This window comes from Euleptes europaea, chromosome 1 (genome assembly GCF_029931775.1).
Source record: "Euleptes europaea isolate rEulEur1 chromosome 1, rEulEur1.hap1, whole genome shotgun sequence".
NCBI classification, from domain to species: Eukaryota; Metazoa; Chordata; class Lepidosauria; order Squamata; family Sphaerodactylidae; genus Euleptes; species Euleptes europaea.
Genome location: NC_079312.1, coordinates 86,136,999 through 86,160,619, shown reverse-complemented (window position 1 = coordinate 86,160,619; position 23,621 = coordinate 86,136,999). Strand labels below are relative to the sequence as shown.

The 23,621-nt window shown below is 41.4% G+C and overlaps 1 protein-coding gene across 1 annotated transcript; it reads left to right on the top strand.

The window, feature by feature from the left end:
- The first annotated feature begins 384 nt into the window (after positions 1-384).
- GM2A (ganglioside GM2 activator) lies at positions 385-21,811 on the top strand. Its single transcript, XM_056865068.1, has 4 exons — positions 385-504; positions 7,472-7,621; positions 19,939-20,121; positions 21,638-21,811. The coding sequence occupies exons 1-4, from the start codon at positions 385-387 to the stop codon at positions 21,809-21,811; spliced, it is 627 nt and encodes a 208-aa protein (XP_056721046.1).
- Positions 21,812-23,621: the final 1,810 nt, after the last annotated feature.

The following is a 23,621-nucleotide window of genomic DNA, read 5'->3' as shown; positions in this document are numbered from 1 at the left end:
CCCCATTCCAGCAGAGGGCGGAGCCTCTTCCCGTCCACCTGCGCTTGCCGGGCGAGCCCCCCTCGCTCGTTTCCCGTCCACGGGCAACCCGAAAAGAGGCGGCGCTGCAACGCGGAGTAGGAGAAAGCGGCGTGGCCGGGACCTCCGGGGCGGGGGGAGGGGACACGCCGGCGCCTGGAACGGAGCAAACAGCTCGACTTTCCTGTCGGTGCCGCCGACAGCCGCTCTCTCCGGCCTCCTGTCGCTTTCTGCAGCGAAGACCGCTTCCTTGTTTCCGGCCGCCGGCAGCTATAAAGCCAGCCCCCACTCCCAGCTCTTGCCGTTGTGCATCGCATCGCTTCCTGGGTTTCGCTCCATCCTGCGGCTCCTCTTCCTTCGCGAGCCATGCAAGCTTTGCTCCTCGCGCTGGCCCTGTCCGCTCTGCAGCTGTGCCCAGCTGTTCTGGGAGGCCCGCAGCACCAGCGGTTCCTGCTAGGCAATGGCGGGCCCATCAGGCTGAGCAGGGTAAGTTCTAGCTGGTCGGCCTCTCCGGTCCAGAGTGCCGGATGCCTGGGGAGGGAGGGTATTTTGTGAGAACTGGTCCAACGAGAGAGATTGGGTTATCCGCAGTTGCGGGGGGACCCAGAAAGCACTTTTTTTTTTTTTTTGCACACTTCTAAAATGATCACTAGAAAAGACCGTCATGCTAGGAAAAGTTGAAGGCAGCAGGAAAAGAGGAAGACCCAGCAAGAGATGGACGGACTCAATGAAAGAAGGCACAGCCCTCAATTTGCAAGATCTGAGCAAGGTTGCAAAGATAGAATATTTTGGAGGACTTCGATTCATAGGATTGCCATCAGTCGGAAGCGACTTGACAGCTCTTAACACACACATCACACACACACACACAAAATGATCCACCAGAATACTTTAGGGCACTGGTTCCCAACCAGGGGTCCGCAAGAACTAAATTAAGGTCCGCGAAACAAAGTTATAAATCCATAATAAATTAATATTTTCAATTAAAAGTTCTCTATTAGAAAAATATATATTCAAATATTATTCTAAGCTTAATGTTTAACTAACAGTTATGATTAAAGTTTATTTTCAAATTCTCGGAATTTTTATTTTGAACCTTGGGGTCCCTGCACCGAACAAAGAAGTCCTAGTGGTCCCTGGTCAAAAAAAGGTTGGGAACCACTGGTTTAAAGTGCATTGTAGTACGACCATAGTTACATCAAACTGTTCTCATTACAGGCCACTAAGGCAGTTTTCACAGTCGAGACTGTAAGGTTCCCTTACTCCTTCATGTGTGAATGATCATAACATAGTCACCTTGCCCCTGGGGCCAATTTGGTATAATTATGAAAGATCCAAGGTTTAGTACTAAAGTAGAGTGGCTGATATTGTACTAAATGTAATTTCAAAGAAAAATGGCCCTGAATGTAAGAAGAAGAGTTGGTTTTTCTATGCCGACTTTCTCTACCACTTAAGGGAGACTCAAACCGGCTTACAATCACCTTCCTTTCCCCTCCCCGTAGACACCCTGTGAGGTAGGTGAAGCTGAGAGAATGTGACTTGCCCAAGGTCACCCAGCTGGCTTCGTGTGTAGGAGTGGGGAAACAAATCCAGTCACCAGATTAGCCTCCGCTGCTCTTGTGGAGGAGTGGGGAATCAAACCCGGTTCTCCAGATCAGACTCCATCGCTCCAAACCACTGCTCTTAACCACTACACCATGCTGGCTCCTGAAGTAGTTACCACTTCAGATGACTTCCGCCCCAACAAACCAATATACACAATTTTTTTTTATTATTCGATATAACTGTAATTTCGTCAGAAGTGACTTGACGGCACCACACACACACACACATAACTGTAATGTGTACGCACATTTAAGATGACACCCCCTGTTTTTTATGGCATACCTGGAAAAAAATTAGTCTTGCATTTGAGTAAATACTGTCATACCCTATCTGAAGTGGTAACCACTTCAGCAGTCTAATGTGTATTGCAAAAAGGTCAATTTTTGAGTAATCACCGAAAATCTGTTACATTTACTATTTCTCATAGGTAGTTGTAACTGCAGATGTCTCTTAGCAGCATTTCTTCCCTCAGTCAAGAATCTCTGAATGTGTAGAATTAAATATTACAGTTAGCTGTAACCATTAATGAAAAGTGAAATTTCTGTGGGCTAGGGCTTGTCTCTGCTACTTAGTAAGACTGGTAATTTAATTATAGGGTAGTAAAAGGAATAAATATGTAGAATGTAGTCTAGAGTTAATAAGAGACTGTGCAGACTTGCAGAAGGAAACTGTTCCAGTGTTGTGTGGGACGCATAGGATTATAGTGCAGTTGACATGGAGTAGATCAGTCAGCTGTTTGTTTGTATTGGAAGTGTTTTAGTAATGCATTTAATGCATGTTGGGTGGCAGTGAAAAGCCTTTTGCCAAGTCTTCCCCTCGCAGTCTCCAAAATCAGTTTGACCCAGGCTGACATGACAAAAGAGAGGCTGTTTTATGAACATGCTTTTACAATCGCATGCATTTGTATAGTCCAAAGACTGAGTTTCTTTAGCCTAAGAGAGAGAGACTTGCAGGTAATGGGGATTTGGACTGGAATTTCAGCAAGCCAGAAACCGTTTTCAGGCATAGCATGAAAGTGGTGTAGGTTAATTATGTTCATTGTGTAAAATCAGGATTCAGCTTGCAGGTGATCACTGAATTCCTGGTTTTCCTCGACACATGCTTGCCTCATTGTCTTTTTCTGGTTAAGCATCTCTGTTCATGGCAGTAGTTCCAGGGGACAAACTAGGGCTAAGGTAGGATTCCTGGGTCAAGCAAAACCATAGTTAAGACTAATTGTGGTAAATAAACTGAATTCATATCATCCTGGTTTGATGGAGGGATCAACTCACCATCATTAGTGGAGTAACAAGCATTCAGGTAATCATACTAACCGTAGCTACTTTAATTAAAGAGTATTTTGCTTTATGTCTGAACCAAATCTAACTCTCTGGTTACTTTACCGTATCTGCAAAAGTCAGCTTTCTTAAACACTGTTTCCTCTTGATTCATTTGAAGCTGATGCATATTACATGTGCATTGTAGCTTTACAGGAACCTGTTGGCATTAAGTGACTAAACAGACTCCCCCTCCCCTCCAGTGCATCCAATGCTTGGGAGTCCATTTGTTTTTTTCAAGACAATGTTCAAGTAATAAAGTATCAATAATCTGTGCAATAACAAATATTTGAGTGAAGAAAGAGATTGTGTTGAGGGCCTACCAAGAGAAAATCTCTCTCTTGTGGTGTTATCATATATGCCGTTTCCCTTTTTCTGTTCCACTAAATGCTAATTCTGTATTGAGCACACCTCACAAGGTTTTATTTGCCTCTGTGGCCAGACATTTTCTTTGAGTGTGTCCTGAATAGGATTGACATTTGACTGGTCAACAAGATTTGCCCAATTGACCTCTTAAGTAATGATCAGGTACTTTTAAAGCAATAACTATATTCAAAGGAAAAAAAGATACTTTAATGACTAACAGATTGATAAACCTCAGATAGTTGGCACTCCGGATTTCCTATGGTATAGGCCACTAAGTTATCCTCCATTGTGTTAAGTAATTGGTCATAGTGCCTCACTCTTACTAAAGTGCATCTCTAGACAGAGTCTGTATTTAATCCTCTCTTACATTCTCCTGAATGTTAAGCTTTCTAAAAGTTCACCTGATCGCAAGTGTACCTGTCAGAAAGGATGCTTATTTCCAAAAGGACTAACGAGCCTTTGCATTTTTTCTGTTTGTAAAGACACTTGCAGTTCAACCCGAAATAGTTAACCCCTTCTAAGCCTTTTGAAGTCTGTTGTTAGTTACGCTACTAACATTCAGTAAATGGCTTATTAACAAAACATTAGTCGCCTGATCCTCAAGAACAAGTGCCTTTCTTATGTATGGTACGTCAAGCTTGACTATCCTCAGAATCTAGCAACATGATTAATAGAGTATGGGATATACAGAGGTCCATAAAGTGCCTGAGGAGTGGCACTATACTTATACACCCACTTCAGCATGTAGAGGCCTGGAGAACCTTGTTATGAAACTGATTGTAGATTACAGTTCTGAGCTTTTAGGTCAAAAACGGTTCTTGGTAATGTACAAGTAGTTCCCGTGACCTGGCAGAGGTTTCACTAGTAGCTAAGGGGAGTTGCCCTGCCTAACCAGTCTGTCTCAGGTTTGTATCCTACATAGAAATCACTTCTGTGTAAGAATGATAGAGCAACCTGCCTATGGGGTTGCCAAGTGCTGACTAGCTGCTAGGTTGGAAGTGCTTTCTGCACAGAAGTCTTGCGACATCTGAGGTGGGCTTAAATACGTTGTGAGGGGTCCACAAATTAACGTGCTTAGCACAGTTGTGGATTAAAAAACCCTTGGAAGTGGTGGGAATCAGTGAAACCCCAGGGAGCACCATGGCGTTGTATCACAAATGGAAGAGCCCTGGCAAAATTCCAGCTTCCCTTGCCTGTCTGCATTTTTCCTTGCCATCTGTTCATTGCTGCTTCTGGCTCAGGGCCTCATGTGAGGTTTTGCCTCTAGAAGAAGAGGAGTTGGTTTTTATATGCCGACTTAATCTACTACTTAAGGAAGAATCAAGCCGACTTACAATCACCTTCCCTTCCTCTCCCCACAACAGACACCTTGTGAGGTAGGTGGGGCTGAGAGAGCACTAAGAGAGCTGTGACTAGCCCAAGGTCACCCAGCTGGCTTCATGTGTAGGAGTGGGGCATTAAACCCGGTTCTCCAGATTAGAGTCCACCACTCTTAGCCACTACACCACACTGGCTAGTTGATCTAGTTATAGTTGATCGCTGTCCTCCTTTGCAAGGGCTTGGGAATTAATCACATTTGGTTGCTGACTTAAGAAAGCTTTCTATTATGATCTGAAGGGAAACTTAGGCCTAGTTCTCACCGAAGTGGTAAGTCTGCATCTGGATGTATGTGTTGCTGTACCTTCATACAAGAGAAAATCCCTACACATAGAAAACTAGCGTTGGGAAAAACTCTAGGCTGGAACTCCCTGACATCTAGCTTTCCAGATGTAACTTTTTTTTTGTACAGAGCAACATTAAACCATTTGAGTCCAGGAATCACATGAAGTGGTAAAATGCAGACACAGGTATAACATCTCAGTGAGAACTAGGCCTTAGAAACTAATGCGTAGAGTGTACGCAATGTATTATAGCCTATAGATGCCATAGGTCCTACCAGCACCCACTATTTCCTCAGGTCCTTCCTTTTCATTTTAAGGTTTCCCTTCATCTACTATGTGTGTCTTCTTTTTAGCGCACCTGACTCTCAACCAGGTCTCTGTCTGCTCAGCATTCCTCCTTCTCTACCTACCCTTCTATTACTGGTGTGCAGTCTCCTGACCTTAGGCTGTGTGATGTTTTTCCACAGTTACAACTTTGTCTTCTCATCTCTTTCAGCTTCCTACTCTTCTTTTCTTCAGGCCTCTTCCTCTCTATATATGTATATTTCCAGATGTTACAACTATCCCTATTTTTCTCCTTTTAGATATGCATTTTTAGAGGGGGGAAAGGGTGTCAAAACTTTCCTTCCACCGCCTTCCATAGCTGCCTGAATTAAATAGTGCTGATAAAAAGTGTAATTACAACCAGATCTGCTGTTAAATCCTATTATTTTCTGTTAAATATTCTTAATATTTAAAACATGTAAACCACCAGGTCACTCCAGCAATAATCTTTGATATGGCTAGCCTGATCTCGTCAGATTTCAGAAGCTATGCATGGTCAGCCCTGGTTAGTACTTGGATGGGAGACCACCAAGGAATATCAGGGTAGCTATGCAGAAGAAAGCAGTGGCAAACCACCTCAGTAAGTCTCTTGCCTTGAAAAAACTAAGGGGTTGTCATAAGTTAATGTCACTTTACACGCACGCACACATATGCACACACAAGAAGGGAAAGTACAGAAGAACTTGTCCCTATTTTCATCTGTGAATTGTTGGAGGGCATTCACTATGTTCAGACACTTGCCTTTCAAGTGTCTGCACACTTTCAAGTCTGCTGCCTGCTGTATCTCCTTCATCCAGGCTGGGGTTGTCATTTTTATACTGATCCTCATCCTGACATAGGGATGTGTTACATAAAAAGTTTAAAGAGGCATTTCTGTGCATTTGGCTGTTTTTAAAAGAACAGGAACAGTTCAGTTTTTCAAAGAAGATGCTAGCATTACTCCAGTCAACCTGCCTTTGGCCTCTTTCTAGTCTACATCCTGGAATGTCATCCCACTGAACCTTGGTCTTCCTCAGACCTGCTGCAGAGGGGAGGACTAGGGGGACAAAATTCTAGGGGCCCTGGTCCCCTGGGGGGGTGTTTACGAAATGGGCAAATAATGTGATTTGTGTTTATGTGTTTACTGTGTTTTGTGTGATATGAGGAGTGAAGCCCAGAGGGCGTCTTTATCTGGGGGCCTTTGGTAACTCTTTGCAAGCCCTGGTCTTCTTGCCTTGACCTCACACCTTGACGTGCTCCATATACCTGCTTAATTGTAGTTGTCATGACACTTTGATTTGGCTTACAAAAGATGGGGTGCCAATGCTGCCACAGAATATCTAAGCTCATTGAGACAAGCTAGATGGAAGATCTATTGTGGTGAAGTGTGTGCTGAGAGCCAGTGTGGCGTAGTGGTTAAGAGTGGTGGTTTGGAGCTGTGGACTCTGGAGAACCGGGTTTGATTCCCCACTCCACCACATGAGTGGCAGATGCTAATCTGGTGAACCAGGTTGGTTTCCCCACTCCTACACATGAAGCCAGCTGGGTGCCCTGGGCTAGTCACAGCTTTCTCAGCCCCACCTACCTCACAGGGTCTCTGTTGTGGGGAGGGGAAGGGAAGCCGGTTTGATTCGCCCTTAAGTGGTAGAGAAAGTTGGCATATAAAAACCAACTCTTCATCTGCTTCTCTGCACCAAGTCTGCCTTAAAAAATCCTCAAAATATATACTCATTATATGAAATGGCTATTTTCCTCTGGAGATGATTGATACTGTAGTATCATCCTGATGCTTTATGAAGTAGCATAGACAAAGGCAAACATTTACCCCAAAGAGAAGTTGCCTGCTTAGTATGTAAAGAGGAAATGCTGCGATTTCTCTGCTGGGAGCAGTTTCAGATGTGGACTGTGTAGGAAGCAAGCAGCCTGTGTATGGTGACGGAAGCATAAGATCCCCAGGATGTTGCTTGAAATTGGTCCCCCCCTTCCTTATGCCCCCCTCTTCCTTAATCTAGTTGCACTAGAATGGAGAACCACAGACATTTGTCTTGGCATCTTGTGCGGTCAACTTGTCTTCTGTATCTGTTGGACATCATGGCAAGAACAAAACTTGGTACTTGGTCTCTTAGGTGTTTCTAGCTCAGCTTGCTTCGACTGACAAATTAATGCAATGTTTGTAATACTTTGCTCCTCTGACTCCACCAGGTACACAACTTTGCATGGCAGAATTGTGCTCCTTCAGCCCCTGCTCAAATGAAGAGCCTGAATTTAATTCCAGACCCGATTTGCATCCCAGGAGATGTGACGCTCAGTGCCTCAGGCACCACCACGATAACTCTAGATGCGCCTGTGAAGGTATGTGAAAGACGAGGGAGCCAAGCAAAGCTGAAATGGCTCCCTTATATTTCCGGGTTTAGTAAATGGGTAACAAAACATATGTTTAGTGCTCTTAGAATTGCTAACCAAATTTGGGTAGTGGTTCTAGCCAGTCAAGTTGTACAAACGTTTTCATGCTGTATGACACTTTGATTCTCCAAAGATAATAAATGGGGCATGGACCTAATTTTTCCTGGTCCCTCATCGGCTGTTCTCTCCTGGCTGTTGAGTGAATGAAGAGTAGGAGGGTATGACTCTGGAGGACAATTTGAAAATTCAGGGACCTCTTCAGAACTTTTGGCAGTAGCTTGGAAGTCATAAGGAAAGTGTGGACATATTGATAGTTAGGCACCCATGTGATTTTTTTCTTCTACTGTTCTGCCACAGGATGGTTAGTCCCAAGCAGCTAAACAGAAAGGGAAGTGATACTGAGCATCTGGCAGTTCCCAAACTACCATCTTTTCAGTGGATGGGCCATAAGTGCCTGCCTAGGTTGCCTGTCTGACTTCAGCTGTCAAGTACATAACCAGAATCTCCTAGGTAAACTTAAGATAAATTGCAATTTTTTAAATAAAAAGATTCTAAAAACATAGTTGTGGATATTATAAAAGACAGGAAATAATCACAGCAGTGCAACCAACATTGGTCAGTCACCTTTTGTTTGTTTTTAAGCGAAGAGAGATTTAAGCCTTTGGCATGTGTAATACCAGTGAAGTGATTAGATACAAACGCAGTTGTGAAAAATATTCACCTTTGGTCTGAATCACAGAGGCTTTAGTGCCTTCTCTAAGTGGTGTGGTGTGAAACCTAAGGCCAAGCAGGAGTATGTGTCCAGTCTTTCTTATTAAACAACCGCATGTCACTAGCATTGGCTTAATGTATCTGTCTGAATGTTCAGCTTTGCTTCTTGTGGGCAAATATGGTCGGATAGTACCTGGGAACTATGTGGGAAAAGGGAGCATTAGAACGGAAATGGATTCATGCGAGACTGGGCACAGAAACAGAAATATCCAGTTATTTTGCAGTGTACCAAATATTTTTAACCGGCAGATTATCTTAGGTCCCTTGAGATCCCCAAATATTGGAGAATTTTTATGCTGGCACGTTTTAATGCTTCACCCTCAGCCCTTCTGGAAGGGCGATACCATCGGGTCCTGCTTTCTCAATGACTCTGTCCATGTAATACTGGAAAAATAGAGTCCATTGAACATGTTTTGCTGCACTGCCCATTTTATAATGATATTTGACATCAGTATATAGCTCCAGCTTTGTCAATAATACCGGAAAGATCTGAACAATTTAATGCCTTCTTTGTTCTTGCTAGGAGATAATTTATAAAGTTGCTAAATTTTGCCTGCGGTCAAGTGGGATGTGAAAGCAGCTGACTTAAGTCTTAGCAACTCTGCCTGGTTGCTTGTGGAGGACTTTATTCTTCTCTATTTCCCTCTCAATTTACTATTTTATATTTGCCATATTATACATGTTTACTTTTATTTTTATTCTAACCATTTGCTAATCTTCTGGAGCTGATTTTATATTGAAATAAATTTTGATGATGATAATCTGTACCTACAGATTTGGGGCCCAGTGTAGTCTGAAGAATATTGTCTACGTTTGTTGTTGGTGCTGAACCACTCCATCTGGTCATCTAGATATACTGCAGTTTTCGTTCTTAACAGGTCTAGATGTATAGTTCAGGGCTGAGGGCTGAGAAATTTGGTGGAATGGCTGTGCTGTAAACTTCTTTAATTTCAGGTCTTTTCCTGTCTGGGTGATTTTATTACCATTCTACTGGTAATTTCGCGATGATCTTTATTTTCGCTTTGGTGTCTGCTGGAGATAATTCCTACTGTGGTTGTTAGGCTTGGGATCTTTTTCTTCCACTTCGATCACGTTATATCTCTCCCCTTTTAACATATAAATCTAATGCCCCTGTCTCTGACATAATGCCTTTTTTATTAAGTGACAGGGATCCCAAGGCTACATTGTCAGTGGCAAGATTTATTTCAGTCCTTATATCTCTCAAACATTAGATTTACGCTGCTCAAGATCAATGGATCAAGGAGCTTCTAAGGGATAAAGGAAAGGAAAGGACTTTTTCTTCTTCCATTCCCCAGCCTTTTCTACAGCGGAAAACAGTCCCTTTCTGCAACTGTGTCACAATAAGAGAAAGAGTTACAGATCTTTATATAATCTAATCTTAAATAACAGACAGAAGTACAAGCAGGTTCGTTTCCTTTTACAGTGTTTCTGTGGTAACGTCTGAAGAAGAACCTGAGGGCTGGAGGGCGCACAACCTGTTTCACTTCCAGTACCTCTGCATTTTGCTCCATTCAAGTTCCTTTTTTTTTTTGGTAGTTCTGCACAGAAGCGTAGTAAGAGGCAGCACAGCTCTCTTAAGCTTGGTGTACCACCTCGTTGGAAGGTCCAACACTACATTTATCCCAAGGCAGACATCTTCCTTGAACTAGGGTTAGATTTTTTCCTAAGTATCTAAACTGTATGGTATGACCAACTGGCTGTGGATAGCAATGCCTTTAAAACAACGTAAGTTACAAAATAAGTTGGAGAGCTTGCTGCAGGAGAGACCCAGAGAGGCACTGCTAATTGTGTGAAGTCACTTCTAATCTTTTTTTTTTAAAAAGATTTCTCTTTTTATTTATGTCACATGGGAACGATTGTTTTTGGTTTGCAGGTACCTCAGGCTGCACTGCAAGTTACAGGGCCTCACACACTAAGTGGGGAGAGGGGCAGGGGGTAGGGAGGGAGCAGGAGGGGACTTGCATGCCCCCTCCCCCTAGGCAGGAGGAGAAGATGGCAGTAGCTTTCAAAAACTATGGTCCAGCAACACTTGGGACTCTGGTCACTTATGCATGGTCGGTTTAGCCTCCTTCATGCCCTGTTTCAGCCAGGATCAAGTTTTTGAAAATGCACGATACCTCATTCCTTTTCGGCTCAACCCCGTTGCAACCTTAAACGAACTCGGCTTTTCCCATTCTTCTTGCCGGAGTCAAACGGTCTTTCCTAGCTGAAACCAGATGCAAAGAGCGTGCATAGACTTGCTTGGCATTGAGCTTTCCCCACCCCCTTTCCAAACCCCTCTTCTGTTCTGTTTGCTGATAGCCATACAGGGGAAGCAGCGAAGATTGACATCTCTCACAGCCAATCACGAAGAGGCAGGGATTCAATTGCTTCCTGGGAGCTCTTTGAGAGAAAGAACGGCTTTTTAAAAATAAGGCTTGGATTTTGCCCCCCCTTCTTTCAAATGGCTCCATTTTTTGTTTTTTGTTCTTAAAATGCTTTTTTATGCGGCAGTTGGGTCTGGGGGGAAGGAAATGCTCTCTCACGAGGTGGGCCAATCACTAACCAGCAATTAAAGGGGTGGGACTTGATTTGAACTTGGGAGACTGCTTTCCTGTATTCATGCCCCCAATTTGCACACAGTTTATTCCCTGATCATCATTCAAGCCAATGCATACAGTTTTCCCCAACCTAGGTTGCTTTGATCCTGGCTGAAACGGGGAATAAAGAAGGGTAAAGTGAGCATGCATCATCGGCCAATCTCTCTCTTTCCCTCTTGGTTTCACTGCTAATCTTGGTGAGACCTAAGGCTGCTTCAGCCGATAACTGCGCCCTCAGGCGGAGCCTTTCACCGCAATAGACACGGCGGAGACTCTCACGGCCACTCTCAACGAGTGCTTTTCAGTCAGTCCTTTCGCAGCTGGCTGCAAGTAAGCATGGTTAAATGGGAGGGGAACTGCCACCTCGCCTGATGCATCAGCAAAAGCGGAAACGCTTAGTGGAACCTTTGATATCGCTGGCTGTATGAGCTGTTTCTGTGCAAGATCTGATCACGCTGGTTTGCGGGAGGGAGGGAAGGAACCTGATCTGGAAGAAACTGGAGGAGGCAGGCTTTATCAGTCCATTGCTAGCCAGCCTACATGTTTAGACTCGGCTTTTATGAATAAAACCTTCGGTGTCAGCACAGATTGGAAAGGCCTAAGGCAATCAGGAAAGCTCTTCTTCTGTGATTTTCCCTTTTCCTCCTAGTCACACCCATGCTTCTTAGCCAGTTGTCTGCCCAAAACCCAGTGCATCCCCTTTTCTTCCTACTGGGAAGTCCCCCATATTTTTTCCATCTTGAAAGTGGGGGGGATGACTTGGGGAACGAGGGGGAGGTTTTGAGCAGCTGGGTGGTTGTGAAGGGAAAAAAGCTGCCTCTCCACACAACCCCCGGCTGATGCTTTAGAAGCTGAAGAAAGACCTGAGTATTTGTGGGGAGGCGGGAATACGAGAACTACACCAATGCTTAAGTTAACCCCATGTTCTTCTCACTCTAGAAGTGCTGAAATGTTCACCTCCGTTTGTTGCAGTGTGACTCCTTGTTTCTCTTTACTGCCCCTTTGTGGTGGTTTATCATGCCTAAGAACAAGAGCTGCCTTGCTGAATTAGACCATTGGCTATCGTTTTCCATCATGATTCACCCAGGCGACTCTGGAGTACACCAACGAGGGCATGAGAGCACAAGCTTGGTTGTCGGTCCCATGCTTTTGGTACTCTGAGTCATATTGTTTCTGACTACATCGGTTGTCCTTTTGGGTATCTTGTGGCCTTTGATTAGGGTTGCCAGCTCCAGGTTGGGAAGTACTTGGAGATTTTGGGGGCGGAGTCTGATGAGGACAAGGTTTGGAGAGGGGAGGGACTTCAATGTGATAGAGTCCAATTGCCAAAACAGCCTTTTTGTCCAGGGGAACTGATTTCTATCGCCTGGAGATCAGTTGTTATAGCGGGAGGTCTCCAGCCACCAACTGGAGGTTGGCAACCCTACCTTTGATAGACCTGTCCTCCATTACATGCTGCTTTACCAAGAAATAAAATCGCTCTGTAACGGTGAATCCCAGGAGTTAATTATGTGTTGTATAATCACCTTCATGACCTTAATGTGGGAGAAGATGAAATTTATTAGCATCTCTCCCAACAAAAATCCATTCAGTATGTGTACTGGGTTTAACTCCTGATAAGTTATCATTTACCATCAAACTAAATAACTATTTTGCTAATTGGAAAATAAGGTTCGGAGCACAGGTTTAGAATTAATATTGAGTATTCCACGGGCTGCTGGATTTTGCATTACCACCAGCTGGACAAAGAAAGGATTCCTCCTAGTATCAAGGATTGGTTTATCTACTTCCAGAATATAGATTTTCAAATAAAAATTAACATAAAACAGCAGAGAAATTCTGATTTTACATAGATAAATTTGTAGGGAAATGGTCTTTGTTCTGTTTTGAAATGACAAATTTAAAGGCAGGATATTTCCTCGTGCCGTTTTTTTTTTAAATTGTAAAATGTTTGATATTGTAGTGTTACATATAGGAACACATATGAAGCTGCCTTATACTGAATCTGTCTGTAAAGGTCAGTATTGTCTATTCAGACTGGCAGCGGCTATCCAGGGTGTCAAGCAGACATCTTTCACATCACCTACAGCAGTGGTGGGGAACGTCAGGCCCGGGGGCTGTTTAAGGCCCACAAAATCATTTGGTCTGGCCCTTCGTGGGTTCTGGCAGATCTCTAGCTCAGAAGGAGTTAAGACTGGTGATCCGCCCCCTCCTGCAGACAGGAGTAGCCTCTATTCAAGCCAGATGTGAGTTTGTTTTGCCGAGAAAAGGAAACTCCCCCCCCCCTTGCAGAAGAGTCTTCAGCTATGGAGTTGCTAGGACCTCCCAAGAAACTGTGTTAACCCTTTGCCACCCGGGCCATGGAGAAACGTATTGGTAGACTTCCGGTGGTGTTGCTGGGGTGAGTGCTACGTTTCCCCAGGCTGTCCTGGGAGAAATCCAAGTTTGCATTAATCTTGGGATGCTATATGCATCCCAACCCGATCCTTGCAAGTGGGTCGGATAGCAGGAACTCCCTGCAGCCCGCAAAAGCAGTTTGACCTCCCAAATACTCTGAGGGAGTTTTTTTAAGTCCCTCGGAGTTTTGGACGCCGGTCCTGCGAGGGCACCTAGGGAAGAAATCGCCAAAACGCAACTTCGGCATAAGGCTCTACCCTCCACCACCTTATAACCACCATAAGGACTACTTTAAGATAAGAACCTCACCTCTAGACGCTCAAGTGAGTACGCAAGAACCCTTCGTCTTTTACTGATGTTACTGAATAACCGGGGGGTAGATGAAGACATTCCCAGCATCCTTGTCCCTCCCTTAATCGAACTGGATAAGTTTTACCTATAAAATCCATCAGGATTAGAGGCAGGAGCCTTATCAAGTTGATCAGCTTAAACTAAAACAAAGAGCTAGAAAGACGCTTATAAGATGGACTAAAATTTCCACCAATGAGAAGTACTTTTGAGGGAAGGGGAGGGTGAACTTCTTTCTTCTGGTGGAAGAAGAAAAAAAAAAAAGGGGTCCTCCAGCCACGTTTGCAGCAAGGAACTCTTTAACCCGGAAGACCCTCTATACCACCCTCTCTATCATCTGGCTTACAACAACAGGAAGCAACTCGTAGGACCGGATACACATCGCACTCGAGTAACATAGAAATAGTTCCTGAAGGGAACAACCATCGAGAAGAGGCGGTAGAAGGTCCACGGTGAAATCAACTTCCGGTATACTTCCTGATTGATCCGACCTAGAGTGGCCGGCAAAACTCGCTGGTATTTCAAAACTTTAAAAAGCTGTTTTAAAGTGAAATAGGGGTCTTTTTAAAGCGAAAAAATTATTAAGCTGATTATTGAAACATTTTCTATCAACAACTAATCAGAGGGTCCTGATTGAGGACATGTATTTTACCAGCCTTACTTCAATGTAAATGTCTGCATCCAGACCCCGTTCTGGCTCATTACATAGCCCTGCCCATACAAAACTGAAAGAAGCGACACAAACCTTAACCATGGAAAAGAAATTGCAAGACATGTTAGCCAAGCAAACAGAGGCAACAACTAAACAGTTTGAACAGATGTCTGCACAAATGACACAGCTGACTGCTATGATGACAAATCTTGGCCAAGCATCTCAAGCTATTAACCAAAAGCTAGATGTGGTTACAGAAGACCTTAAAGTTGTAAAGACCCAAATGAATACTATGAAGATGGACATGCAAGCAATGGATTCATCAGTTAAGAAAGTGATGGAAGAACACAAGGATACAAAGAAAAAATTAGCAAGCCAAGAGAAGCAGATTGAAACAATACAAACTAATCAGACAGCTGTTAAAGATCAGATAGCAATGATGGAGATGAGAGTTAGAGAAACCAACCTTCGTCTGTGCAGTTTTCCAGATATGATGGGAGACAACAAAGAAACTGTAGTCCCAAATCTGGCTTACTTATTTCAAATAGAAGAACAAGAATTGAACCAAGACATCAACAGAGTTTACAGAATACCATTACCTGCTAGAATGAAAAGATCTAAACCAAGAGATCTCATGATTGTTTTTTATGACACTAGGATTAAGGACAGGATCATGAAGATCCACTATGACCGGTTTCAGCAGGAGATATTCCTCTAATATTATTAAAGGACATACCAAGACATTTACTCTCACAGAGGAATAATTACAAAGAATTTGTGTCTGTTTTGAAAGCTAATGGTATCAAATATCGTTGGATTATGCCACAGGGCTTGGCTTTCACCTACAAAGAAATGAAAATGACAATCTTATCTCCATCGGATGTGGGAAAATTTCTGAGGAAATACAAGACAGAGCTTAAAGGACTAACCCTGGAACAAAAGGAAGAGGAAGAAGAAGAAGAACCACAGGGAGCAGAAGGAGGCACTGTGTTATAGACTGAATATTTTGCTTCAATAATTACTACATCATGGCAAAAGTAATTTCTTGGAATGTGAATGGTTTGAATGAAAAAACCAAACAGGCTAGAATTTTTAAATATTTACAGAAATACAAATACTCCCTAATTTGTCTGCAAGAGACTCATATAGCAACAAAACACAAAAAATACCTGGATAGGCAAATGCTTGGACAAGCATTTGTTGCATCGGCTAAAACAAAAACAAAGGGAGTTGTGATATATGCTCATTCTAGCCTTAGTCCTGAACTATTGTACAAAGACAATGAAGGGAGAATTGTAATTATCAAGACCAAAATATTGGGGCAAAAGACGATTGTAGTAGGAATATATGCACCTAACGAAGGAAAAGCTAAATTTTATGGACAACTACATGAACTGATTTCTCAGTATGCAAATGATCAGATTCTTTTGATGGGCGATTTCAATGGTGTTACTCTCCCAATTTTGGATAAAAAATCAAAAGCAAAAGACGAAAACGAAGGATGTTTACCTAAAACTTTCTTCACCATGGCTTCAGAATTGGAAATACAAGACATCTGGAGAACAATGAATACAACGGCTAAAGAATATACTTTTTATTCAGCGAGACACGAATCACACTCCAGAATAGACATGATATGGGCTAGTAAATCTATTTTCACGCAACTACGTAAAATCCAAATTGTACCAAGAACTTTTTCTGATCATAATCCAGTTACATTTGAATGGAACAATAAACAAGCATTTAGATGGCGACTAAATGATAAACTTTTAAAGGATAACAAGATTCAAAAAGAACTACAGGACTTAAAGATTTCTTTGAAATTAACCTTAATGGGGAAACTTCGCTGAATACAGTTTGGGATGCATTTAAAGCTGTTCTAAGAGGATTTATGATACAGAAACACACGGCCTGGAAGAAAACTCAACTACAATTTACCAATAATATACTTTGGGATCTACAAAATTTGGAGCAAAAACTGGTTATGGCCTTACATGAAGAAGAGAAAAATGACATACAAATGAAGATTTCTGTATCTAAACACCATTTAAATTTGATAATAATGGAGGAAATGAATAAAAATTTAAAATCCGCTAAACAAAAATACTTTGAACATGCTAATAAACCTGGAAAATTTTTGGTGACCCAACTGAAAGACTCATTTCAAAAGAAGATTATAACAAAAATTCAATCCGCTAAAGGACCAGTTTATACAACTACGGATATACAAAAAGAATTTGTTTCTTTCTATACTAACTTATATCAGAAAGAAAATATCTCAAAAAAGAAAATAGACAAGTTTTTAAATTCAATACAGATGAATGTCCTTTCAAAGCCCCAACAAGAATGGATAGATGCACCAATTACAAAGGGCGAAATACAAGAAGCAATAATGAAACAAAAAACGGACAAAACACCAGGACCAGATGGAATTACTGCACTATTTTATAAAACATTTAGTGACAATTTAGTGAACTTTTTTGTATTACTTTGTAATACAATTTTGGATATGGGAGCATCTCCAGAGACTTGGTCACATGCATTTATATCGTTGATACCTAAGGAAGGAAGAGATCCAGAAAAAACTTCAAATTATAGACCTATCTCGCTGTTAAATGTGGATTATAAGATTTATGCTTCGGTCTTATCGAATAGGATAAAGCATTTTATTAAGGACCTTATACATGAAGACCAAGCAGGTTTTGTTCCAGGAAGGCAAATTAAAGATAATATAAGAGTTTTATTAGATTCATTGGAATATTATGACCAGAATATTCAACAAACGGCGGCCTTTGTATTTTTGGATGCAGAGAAAGCCTTTGATATGGTCTCATGGGACTTTATGAAAAAGATATTGGAAAAATTAAATTTTGGAGACCGTTTTTTGAGAGGTATATTGGCCATATATACATCCCAACAGGCAAAAATTCTGGTGAATGAATCCATGTCTGACAACTGCGCAATCAAGAAAGGAACCAGACAAGGATGTCCTTTGTCTCCATTATTATTTTTGTTGGTGTTGGAATCACTATGCTGTAAGCTAAGGAGTATGGAGGACATTCGCGGATTAAAAATTAAAAAACATGAATTCAAACTGAGAGCATTCGCGGATGATCTTCTGTTAATCTTGGAGAATCCAACACAATCAATGAAGATATTGTTGGAAACTTTGGACGATTTTGGAAATGTATCGGGATTTAAAGTTAACCAAGAAAAAACAAAGACAATATTTAAGAATTTATCAGAAACAGAACAACAGGAATTTATATCATACACAGGTTGGGAGAAGGCTAATAAGATCAAATATTTGGGAATCTGGATCTCTGCAAAGAATAAAGACTTGATAACCAATAACTATCTTAAACTATGGGACAAAATAAAAACTGATATGATCATTTGGTCAAATAAAAAATTGTCACTTTTGGGACGTATATCAACAATCCAAATGAACATTTTACCAAGGATGCTCTTCTTATTCCAAAATTTGTCTATAATATCACATGTTAAATACTTTGATACCTGGAGGAAAGACGTATTAAATTTCATCTGGCAAGGGAAAAAACCGAGGATTGCTTATAAACATCTGGTGGACTCTAAAGTTAGAGGAGGTTTAGCACTACCTAACTTTCAATTTTATGCTGAAGTGGCCGCTTTAGTATGGCTAAAGGACTGGATGAACTTATCCAATTCGCGTTTGTTAGATCTTGAAGGTTTTAACAATATAAGTGGATGGCATGGCTATTTATGGTATGGTAAAATTAAGATACAAGCATCATTTTGTAACCATATAATCAGGTCCTCCTTATTTCATATATGGATGAGATATAAACATTCTTGAACCAGTAACACCGATGTGGATATCACCTCAAGAAATGCTGACATTACGCCCACTTAGATTGGATAAATTTATCACCTACCAAGAGTTAATCAACTGGGAAGGAAAGAAAAGCTCACTAAAAGACTTTCAGTTACTTAAAGACGATTTACAATGGTTTCAATATCATCAAATTAAATCAGTATTTACACAAGATATGAAGAATAGATTTTCTAAAGAAAAATAATCTTTTCACAGGATGCTATTAGATAATAATACTCAACTGATTTCTAAAATATATAATCTTCTTTTAACAATTTATTGTGAGCAGGAAATAATCAAACCAACAATGATTAATTGGGCTCAAACTGTGGGACATGATATTGCCCTAAACAAATGGGAAAGACTATGGGCGAAAGACCTGAAAGGAATAAATGCGCAGTCAATTCGAGAAAATATCTATAAAATGATGTATAGATGGCATTTAACGCCTAAGAAGATTGCAAAGATCTACAAAGTGACATCCCCTAAATGTTGGAAATGTAATAAAGAAGTTGGTTCTTTTTATCATATGTGGTGGACTTGTGACAAAGCTAAGGATTTTTAGGATATGATTTATAACGAATTAAGACTAATAGTACAAAAAAACATCCCCAAAACACCAGAAATGATGCTATTAAATATGATACCTGATGATTTGTTAAAACACAGGACTTTTTTGATTTACGCGACTATAGCTGCAAGACTGCTTTATGCAGCAAAATGGAAAGGGGCAGACACTCCTGGGGAAAAAAGACTGGACTATGAAAATGTTTGAACTGGTGGAAATGGCAAAACTTACAGCTATTTTAAATCAAAAAGACAATGTTCAAATTATGGGGGAATGGGAGGCGTGGATGAAATATTGTGAATATGAACTAGGACTGGGGAAAATGGAAGAATACCTTTTAATCTGATCTAGATGACATTGTTAACATAAAGAAACGTAATCAATTATATTGATAGTATAATGTGACTGAAACCTAATTGAGATATAAGAATAATTAAGATCAGACCATATCACGACGGGATAGAATACTTTATTAAGAGGCGGACGGAGGTGATGGGGAAGTCAGTAAATTTTCCTTTATTTTTTATTTTTATTTAGCACTTAAACAATTATAACAACATTACCTATGATTTAGTTTTTAATACTACGTATATTGTTGTTTGTTAACATGGAAAATTTATAATATAAAAACCAATAAAATTTTCAAAAAAAAAAAAAAGAGAAACGTATTGGTTGGCTAATTTTAAGTTGATAATTTTGTTTGGCCTGCGAATGATGTTATAAATATCCAAATGGCCCTTGGCAGAAAAAAGGTTCCCCACCCCTGACCTACAGCCTGGTCCTTTCAGTTGGAAATGCTGGGAATTGAACCTGGGACCTTCTTCATGCAAAGCAGATGCTCTACCTTTGAGCCATAGCCCCTCCCCTATGATGATTTCTAACTGAAAATAATAAAGATTGGAAGCATGTATTGCTATCAAAGTTACACAGTATTGAACAGCCCCTATCTAGGACTTGTCCAGTTGTTCTATCTGTATTGAGTGTTTATCTGTGGAAGGGCTACTGGGGAATTTTGGAAAGTGGTAAACTGTACTCAGGTTTTATCCTGATTGCTGGTGTCATGTTTCCTTCCAGGCAGTCATTACTTTGGAGAAGAAGATTGGTGATATGTGGCTCAAAGTCCCCTGTGTGGATGACCTTGGGAGCTGTACCTACGATGACCTTTGTGCTATCCTGGATACGCTTGTCCCTCCAGGGCAGCCGTGTCCACAACCCTTACAGTCTTACGGCATTCCTTGCCACTGCCCCTTTAAAGCGGTAAGTCCTATCCTCAGCCATTTGTACCTGAAAACTGAAACCAAATAAACTTGGGATTGTAGGCTTGTTGCAGTGGCTGTGAGAAGATATAAGTGGGCGCCTCCGTGGTATATTGGGCTACCATCAAATTTCATCAGAAGCAGAATTTGGCTTGACATGTGCAGTTCTGTTAAAGCAGAATAATGTTTTATAATGGCCAATCTGCTTACCGAAATCTTCAGTTTGTACTCAAATCAGCAGCAGCTTTGTTTATTTAGGAAGGGCTCACATCTTTTAAATTTTACCCTTTTTGTACTTGCGTGAAATCATCTCTTAGTGAGCCTTCGGGTTTTACGAAGCCCATCATGCAATGCATCTATGAGCAAACCATGCAGGGTGTTCACAAGAAGCAAATACTCAATCACCTTAAAGGGATTCACAGTGGGTAGCCGTGTTAGTCTGTTTGCAGTAGTCAAAAAGGGCAAGAGTCCAGTAGCACCTTAAAGACTAACAAAAATATTTTCTGGTAGGGTATGAGCTTTCTGAGCTATCTGAAGAAGTGAGCTGTGGCTCACGAAAGCTCATACCCTACCAGAAAATATTTTTGTTAGTCTTTTAGGTGCTACTGGACTCTTGCCCTTTTTGACTACCTTAAAGGGATGACAGCACAGAAAACTGGCCATGATTCTGGTATGTTTTCTGCAAAATCTACTGCTTGGGACCAGAAAGATGGATATCAACATGGGTTTTTTCCATGCAGTTTTTGCAGAACACTATCCCCATTGCTTATGTTAATTTGAAGAGGGGCAGTCTGTTGGTAGGGTCTCATGCAGGCAGCCTATAAGGTCAACTCCCTTATCAGGTTTGGGAGATTGAAATGTTTCGTGCTAACCTGCCTACTGTTGCTTTTAGTTTCAGCTGGGTAGTCAGGTTGGTCTGTTTTAGTAGAACAAAATTCAAGTCCAGTCGCAAGACCAATAACATTTTGAGCTTTCGTGAGTGAAGGCTCACTTTGTCAGCTGCTAGAAAGAATGAAGAGTCATGTAAGCATCGTCTGCACTTCCCTCCTCTTTGAATACCTCCTTGCTCTAATCAAGCTGATTTCGTTTTGCATTGTGCCTCTGTAACTGGACTCCAACTGGCTTTTCTAGGTATCCTCCCACAATCTGACCTGGTTATAAGGACTGATGGGTTTTTATTCTTTCTTGTATCTGACAGAGTGAACCTTCACTCATGAAAACTTATACCATGCTATTGGACTTGAATTTATTGCTTGTAGAAACTGGATTGAGGGGGGAGTGGGGTTTTTTTTACATTGCTTTGGCCATTCAGATTGGATTGGCTTTTTGCTGTGACTCCAGTGAGGAGGTGAATTCTTTCAGGGTTCTGACATAAGAATAAGGAATTGGAGACTGCCTGCCTGCCTTTAAGACTGCACATTGAATGCTACCTATTGTGTTACCATCAGTATGCTCAGATAAACAAGCATCGAAAGGGGTTTTTGATTTTTCTTTCGTGTTTCTTTTCCCTTTCTCAGGGTACTTACAACTTGCCTCCTTCTGACATCTTCATACCCAACATGGACTTGCCTTCTTTCCTCACCAATGGGGACTACAGGCTAAAGTCTGTACTGAGTAATGGTGACCAAGAGATCGGCTGTTTGAAGCTGTCCTTCTCTCTGCATTCGGGGAGTCAGTGGCTCTGGTGGTGACTGCAGCACAGGCATCCATGTTGCCAAATGTCCTGTTTTCTTCCTACGCTTTCTGTCCCGTAGGCATACTAGAACTGACACTCGCTTTTCAGCCTTAAGAGGAAGGGGAATAAGTTCTGCTTTTATAATTGCTCTTAAAAGTTTTGGAGATGCAGCCTAATTCAGCGAAGATGTGTTCATAAATATTTCTATGACCAATCAGTATTCATTCATTGATTAAGATAAGGGGTGCTTCACACAAGATATTTGTCCTACATGGGAGCAGAGAAGAAATGTATCATTGTCATGCGGGTAGATCATGTAAATGCATCTATGCATATTGAGAATGTACTTCCAGGCACATGCTTGTGCAACAAAATAGGTGTGCAGCGCATATCATTATGTATGGATTCATCTGTTATCCCAAGTTTTCAAATGATGGGGAGGGCGCCAGTGAGGCACTAAAAGGGTATGTACTCTGAGCAAGCATGAGTTGGAAGGATGTAGACACTTCCGTTCCTGTTCCTTGAACCTCTGAGCAAACTTGGTTTCCTCTTTTCCCCCTCTGCTGAGCCCCTGCCAGCCTGGCTGTGGTTCCTTCACCTTCCCTCACATCACATACAAAAAATGTTGTAATCATTATGGTAGCCATACCTGCTTCACTTGGTTTCATTCCTTTGCTCCCCACTGGGTAAGTGAGTGGAGGAATCTGGAACAAAGCTATGAGAGTGGAAACAGATGGAAAACCGAGAAAGCTCCTACTTAAAATATCTGTTCGCTCCTAAGTAAAGCTCTTATGTTACTTTTTGTACATGACTTCATATAGAGCACATCTCCACGTGCCCATCTTTTAAACATGTAGTTGGTGCTTGGTTGGGAACTGTGGTCCAAAAGATAGAGGAAACTGGGATTGCGAGGAGATTCAAAAGATTTGAGAAATCAATTGCCTTTTTCTCCCTACACACATGTGAGGGGAAAATCATGTGTGAAGCAGCCCTTATGTGCATGTTTTAACTTCATTCATTATGCACAAAGGTTTCGGTTATATTAGTGCATTTGGCCCTTATAGAGGTGGCACTTGCCTTTCAAGTCAGCCTTTGGCAGAATCCGGAAGAAAATAGGCAACATGAAGGTCTCTGCAGGTAATTCTGAATTATTTTACATTTCATGTGAAAGACTCTACTAACATTCCTGGAAAGGACAAGTGGTTGTAGATCTGGTGTGAGATATTTGTAGATTATTTGTATACTGCTGGGGGAAGCAACAGATTTCCATTCTTGTTTAGCTAGAGAAGGAAAGATGGTTATTGATCTTTGATTTCTTAAGAAGTTAGTACTGCCATCCTAGGTAAGAGTCACACCCTTCTTAGTCCATTGAAGTCACTGGTTTTAGAATGGCATAGCTCTGCTTAGGATGGCAAATGACTGATTTCACACTCTAATGGGAGTCCTGAAACGCCAGTCTCTCTTAGGTTCAAAGAGGCATATTCATGACCACTAAAGTAAAGGAGTTCAAGCTGACTGGCCTTTGAACACTCCAAACTTTATTATTTTGGAGCTCAGGTAACCCTGGGGTCAACCGAGTAATTTGAAGACATGGATGTTGACATATAGCTGCTGTACCTGAACTGCATTCTGTTACATGTGATTGGTCTATGTCTTTTGATATGTTTTCTGACTGAAGGTTAATTCTTATGGTATGCGCATACTTGATTGACATTCAAAGAAATTCTTCAATTAAGCATTGTAATTTCACTGTGTTCAGTTCCCCCCATTCCCTCTTCCTCTCAATAAAGCCTTACACTTTTGAATGGTTATCATAGGCTCTACAA